The 6168-nt window shown below is 53.0% G+C and overlaps 1 protein-coding gene across 1 annotated transcript; it reads right to left on the bottom strand.

Moving 5' to 3' along the window:
* Nucleotides 1-270: 270 nt before the first annotated feature.
* Sost (sclerostin) lies at nt 271-5172 on the bottom strand. The gene is made up of 2 exons (XM_046442850.2): nt 4856-5172; nt 271-2185 (listed from the first exon to the last, which is right to left on the bottom strand). The coding sequence occupies exons 1-2, from the start codon at nt 5070-5072 to the stop codon at nt 1764-1766; spliced, it is 639 nt and encodes a 212-aa protein (XP_046298806.1). The 5' UTR covers nt 5073-5172; the 3' UTR covers nt 271-1763.
* Nucleotides 5173-6168: the final 996 nt, after the last annotated feature.

Below are 6168 nucleotides of genomic sequence, written 5' to 3'. Positions count from 1 at the left end.
GGGAGAGACCATGATGAGGTTATGACAATGACCCAGTGAGGGATGAGGTGTAGGTTTGGAAAGGAAGAAACAAACATGACTTTTCAAAGGAAGAACATAATTGCCACAAGAGCCACCAAAGAACAGTCAAAGGTGCCTCACAAGGTTTGGGCCTTGTGACCATGAGAAGGGTGTTACCTGACAGAAATGACATTGTATGTGGTTGACAAAATGAGACCACATCCTCTGGGTAAGGATTCATTGTCTTTATTAACAATGCCTCTGGACTCTGAAAGAACAGACTGGTATTTTATAAAGCAATATTAACTTTGTCACTCTACAAGACAAACTTTTGCATAAATAACTTAAACGAGAAAATAAATATGTAACTTAACTCTTTAAAAACTACTACTTTCATTCTTAAGGACAAATCCCACGTGGAAGGATTGCAAAACAACCAGCCCGACAGGCTTTCACATGGCATATGCTTCTGTTTAAGATTTTCTTTTTTTTTTTCCTTTAACAATTAAAAACTATACAGAAAGTAAGAGGGGTCTGGAAATGATTTTCAAAAAAAGATTTGTGGGTGGCAGCTCTTATGCTTTGTAATTTCCCAGCGTATGTACAGCACTCGTTACCCGCCCCCCAATAATATTCCTTTAATGTAAGATAAACCATCACAGGTGGGAGCGGTAAGAAACTATTTTCTAGACAGAAATATGTCTGTGAGTGGTGGGCAGCAGGAGATGCCTGGGAAGGGACATGCTGGTCTTCGATGGGTGGTGGCTGCTCTCTTCTGGTCCTCTAACCTTGAACTTCTCTGTAGAAGGTGACTTTAAATTGTGGCAATGGGGCAAGTGGGGGACGCTGCTCTTTGGGAATGGGGGTGGGCTCTCTGTCTCTCTCACCATCTCTGGGACCCTCTTCTTCTCTACCTCTTCTTTCTTTGAGATGGACCAGGCAGAGGTAGTCAAATATCTGGGGAGGCCAAGCTGTCAAGCAGCACAGCTTCTTGCAGAAATTTGTCAACCATAAATAGACACTCTCTTTTCCTGATTGTTTTCTATGTGGGCTGTCAGACCAGAGCAACACAACTCTGAATTTGGAAAGTTGCATTGGCACTGAATGAATCCAATCCCCCCCCCCCCCACTTCTTCTCTTTTGCCACCGCCTGCCCATTCAAAGGGCACTTGGGATCATGTTACAGTACATAGTTCTGGAGATACTAATCCCAACCTCACCCCCATTTTACAAAGAGATTATTGAAGTCCCCAAAGAGAATCCTGTAGTCCAAGGTCACACTGCGAGTTAATGGCAGATCCAAGACTAGAAACCATATCTAGTCCTGTGTTCTTGGCACACACAGGCTTTCTGGTGGGTAGAGAGGTGGAGGGGGAATTTTATCGAACTCTCTGAACCAGTCCCCAACCTTTCCACACTCCCCACTGCTCCCTAAAGCCCCGGGGTGGTTAAAAAAAAAAAAAAAAAAAAGCTTCCATTCCTGCCTCCTCTGAATCGGACCAGCAAAGGTAGGCGGCCCCGGTGGGCAGGGCTGCGTGGCTCAGTGTCTGACTCTCGGCTCCCTCCCCTGCCTTGGGGGACCCGCTGGAGGGGCGGGCGAGGGGGACTTTGCGGGCACCCGGGGTTCCGCACTGCCTGGGAGGTTTCGGCTCCCTGCCCTAGTTACAGGCATTTAAAAATGAAATACAAACAATCGAACCACGCTCGGGGGGCATGAACAGGGTGTGCCTGGTCGCGGCGCCGGCAGGGGCGGCGGGCGGGCTCTAGTAGGCGTTCTCCAGCTCCGCCTGGTTGGCTTTGGCGCCCCGGGCGCTGGGCCTGGGCTTCCGACCCTTCTGCGGCCGCGCGGTCTCGGGCCCGAAGTCCTTGAGCTCCGACTGGTTGTGGAAGCGGGTGAGGCGCTTGCACTTGCAAGAGGCCACCAGGCGCACTTTGCGCGAGCGCGGTGCCGCGCCGCCGGGACACAGCAGCTGCACCCGCTGGGCGCGATAGCGGTCGGGGATGCAGCGAAAGTCTGGCCCGCTCGGGCGCCACCACTTGCCGCGGCCGATGGCATTGGGCAGCAGGCGCGCGGGGCCACACTGGCCCGAGCACACCAGCTCGGTGACCGGTTTGGCGCTGCGGCACGGCCCGTCCGTCACGTAGCGGGTGAAGTGCAGCTCCCGGCAGCTGTACTCGGACACGTCTGCAGAGAGAAGCGCGCGTCAGGGCCGCGGTCCGGCTCTCTCCACCCGGCCTCCACTTTCCCAACCTGCCTCTCCTGCCCCCTCCAGAGGATTTTGCACCTGTGCACCTATGATAGGAAGGCCCCAGATACTCCTGGAGCTGATGGGAAGATCTGGGGCTCTCCTTGGAGCAAGTGACTGCTGGATCCGACCAAGGCACCATCACTTAACTACACCAGTGATCTTGGGCAACTTACTTTACCTTTCCTCTTTCAGTCTGTAAAAGGGGTTGTCCTGGGATTCAGTGTATCAATCCACTACATATAGAATGCACAGAATACCATTTGTGCAGCCCATGGGGAGAGCTGGACATGTTGACTGTCATTGTGTATTATTATTATCCTCCTAAAGGCCCTCTTCTGATTTTATTTAAGCCACACCTGTGTGGCAGGGTCCCTGACCTGAACAGGGTAAGTACTAGCCACACCTTCTGCATGGTTCTGTCTTCTCCTAAATTCCTTTTCCAGCCACTTGGGAGGGTTGAACAGGAGATGGAGAAAGGAGTAGAGGTTAATTGAAGGCAATAAATCAGGACAGCTGCTAGGGAGGAGAGGGATAGAAGGGCAGGTGGTCAGGATAAGAATTCATTAGACTTGAAAGGAACCAAAGGCAGTATGTCCAACCCCCTCATTACCAATGAGGACACTGAGATCCAGAGAGAGACAAGAACTTGCCCAAAAGACAGAGTGGGCCTCCTGACTCCCCTCTTTAGGGGCTCAGCACCTTTTGGCTCCTTCTTGGGTGGAAGCAATTTGTTCAGGCATCCATGGGAGACTGAGCTGGAGGAGAGGGTCCAGAGGGCTGATTTTTACAAATTACCAGAGAAGGAGAGAGCTGTGACCCAAAGCCTATACCTTCAGCTGCCACAAACATTGATTAAGCACTTTCTGTATACCTGGCTCTCTGCTGGGCACATCTCTTGTTCTGGGTCACTTGATAGACACCTAATCATGATACAAACCTGCTCCCTGGGTGGGAGGAAACCTGCTGGGACCTGGCCTGGACCTCTGTGTACACCTTGACCCACTGTAGGTTTAGATGGGTGAGAGCTTTTTGAACAGCTGGTCCTCATGTGAGCACCTGTCCACCCCCAAAGGTTTCATAGGGTCAGTTCCATTTTGACACAAAAAGATAAAAAAAAGAATCCTGTGACCCAGACTAGAGAGGGTCCTGTCCCAGACCCTGGAGAACAAGCCCAGCAGGGGATATGTGGGACTTTGCCACCTCCTGTGGCTGGCTTTCTTGGTTCTGGCCTGGTTTGGTATCTTCACCAACACCTTCAGGGGTGTTGTGTGGGGGTGACCTATTTGCCCAGGAAAGAGGTGTTTGGGGGCTTTCCAATAGTGCCCCAAGGTCAGGCATTTCCTCTGCAAAGCAAGACTTTGTTTTGAGTGCTTGGCTTCCTCAGGGGCTGTGACCTTTCTTGGGATCCCAGGGAAGTGGGCTTCTTGTATTCAGGGTCCCCTACATCCCTGTAAGCAGTCATTTAAGCTCGGCTGACTGTATATGTGGGGAGTTGAGGAGGAGGGTGTTTTGTCCCCCTCTCTCATTTTAGAAGATACAAACCCTGGTTGGCCTCCCATAGGGTCCCTTTACCCACAAGCCCTGCAGGCTGTGAGGCAGGGAAGGGTGGCAGGCAGCAGCAGCCTGGGCAGTGGGCCCCTCTGGCACATGGAAAGCAGCCAGAGAGCAGTGAGGCCCTCTGAAACGTCATTCCAGCCCCTACCCCAGCCATCCCTGCCAGGTGCAGAGCCAGCTGTGCAGCCCCATCCTACCCCGCTTCTCTTGCAGACCTGACCAGGAACCCCAATTCAGCCTCCTCCAGGCCCATTGCCTTCTCATAGGGTCAGGCTCCCTCCCCAGGAATAAGGCAAAACTTGTCTGGGGCAAAGGCCTGGGACAGATGGTGCCACCTATGTCCACTGCTGCACAGGGGATACGGCCTCTCCTCCAGGACCTGGACTCAGCTGCCACCCATGTCAGATGCTAAAACTGCACCTACAATTCCCCTTCCTTCAAGTGCCAGACCTCTGGGCAAGTGGCGCTGAAGGGGGCCTCTGTAGCTTCCCTTTCCCACTGCTTCAAAAGAAGAGGGGTCTCAGTCCCCACCCACATCCCCACTCTCCCCGACCAGGACTGTCTTGGGTTTGCATCAAACTGGATTCGAATCTCAGTTCTGCTAGGCTGTGACTTAATTTTTGGAGCTTCGGTTTCTTTGCCCTCAAGCTGGGAGTTCACCTCCTGGGACTTCCACGAGATGGATGTGTGCAGCCAGTGTCTGGCATCCAGCAGGTGCCACTACCCCTCCTTGGTGCCAGCAGCTGGACCTGACTCCTGAATTCTCAGGAGAGGATTATTTGAGCCATTTTTGGAACCCCTAAATCTGTCCTAACTCTCCATCCCAGCCTCCTCCCTCCCTGCCCTTGGCTCTCATGACCAGCCCTGCCGGTACACTGAGGCTGGGATGGGGGTGGGGAATGGCAACCCTTCCCCTGTCTCCAGGCAAGCCTCCCAGCACCTATGGCTGACTTCTACCTCAGTCTCCAAAGCCTCCAAAGAGAGGATTCTAAAATCTTCCCAGATCCACCCCCAAGACCCTTAGGCTACCATTTCTCTCCTCCACCCCATACCTTTGGCCTCAAAGGGGTGGTGGGGAGGCCTCCCTCCGTTCTCCGCCCGGTTCATGGTCTTGTTCTCCAGTTCTGGCGGGGGCTCAGGGTACTCTCCGAGCTCAGGGATGATTTCCGTGGCGTCATTCTTGAAGGCCTGCCATCCCTGACCCTCCACCACATGGAAGGCTGTGTGCACCAGCAGGCATACGAGACACAGGGCTAGAGAGAGCTGCATGGTGCCAGCTGGAGGAGGGCACCCAGCCTTCCAGTAGCACAGGCTCCAGTCCCCAGCCTAGACACAGTCGCCTTTTTAAAGCCCCCTCTGCCTCATGCCAGCCAATGAGGACAGGCTGGGACAGGGCTGGTCCCATGTTTCCCTCAACCCTGGGGGAGGGAAAGGGGTGTGCTCAGAGCAAGCCCTCCCCAAAGACTTCTCAAGCTCAGCAAACTTCCAAATTGCTGCTGGCACTCCCAGGTGACCCAGGGAGAGGGGGGCGTGTGAGGCAGGGCCCAAGCCTGCTCTCCAGGCACCTCCCACGTGCAGTGGCTGTGGTTTTCAGATATCAAAATGAGCTCTCGCTTTTAATCGGCTCCCTCTGTGGGCCCCTCGGACATTCTCAAAACAAACTGCGGACCAGCTTAACAAAGAAAATGTGCAACTCTGGGTTCTCCACAGGGCTGAGCCCAGCTCATTCCATTTCTCAGGCCAAGTTCATTTGTCACCCCACCGACAAACAGACCTAGGGGTGTCTGGCTCCCGCTGACCCAGTCAGAGCCAAAGGATACTTTGTGAGTGTGTGTGTGTGTGTGTGTATTTTGCTGGGGATTAGAAGCACAGCTTCGTGCATTCTAGGCAAGCACCCAATCCCCAAGAAGGCTGCTTTTTAAAGAAATCTCATTGATTTCATCTCCATGAGGTTGGGCACTGATTATCCTGACCAAGAGAGCTTTCTCTGCAAGTCAAGAGAGAAATTTGGAGGATCACAGCAAGGGTGCCCACTTGGACAAGATGGTGGGATTCTGATGACAAGTTGAGGAGGAGAAGGTCACAAGGGCTCTGGTGATGGAATAAAAAGTGGAACTCTCACTTCCTGCTCCTCAGGGACCCAGCACACCTACCACAGGCATTCTCTGCTGGGGCTCTCACTGTGGCTCACAGCAGCTCACAGGCTGATGTGCCAAGCAGTTATTTCCCTGGCCAGGCCCTGGGTGGGAGTGGACAACACAGAATCCCTTTTCTTAGCAAAAGCCAAAGCCAGCATTTTTTAGTGCTGACATTTTTTTTCCCTGTCTCCCAACCCCTTACATTTTTCAAAACCAGCTTTGTGTTC

Source organism: Marmota monax, unplaced genomic scaffold, assembly GCF_021218885.2.
Source record: "Marmota monax isolate L192 unplaced genomic scaffold, Marmota_monax_Labrador192_F-V1.1 WCK01_AAM20220418_F8-fsc00205, whole genome shotgun sequence".
Taxonomy (NCBI): Eukaryota; Metazoa; Chordata; class Mammalia; order Rodentia; family Sciuridae; genus Marmota; species Marmota monax.
This window is presented reverse-complemented; position numbering and strand designations above follow the sequence as displayed.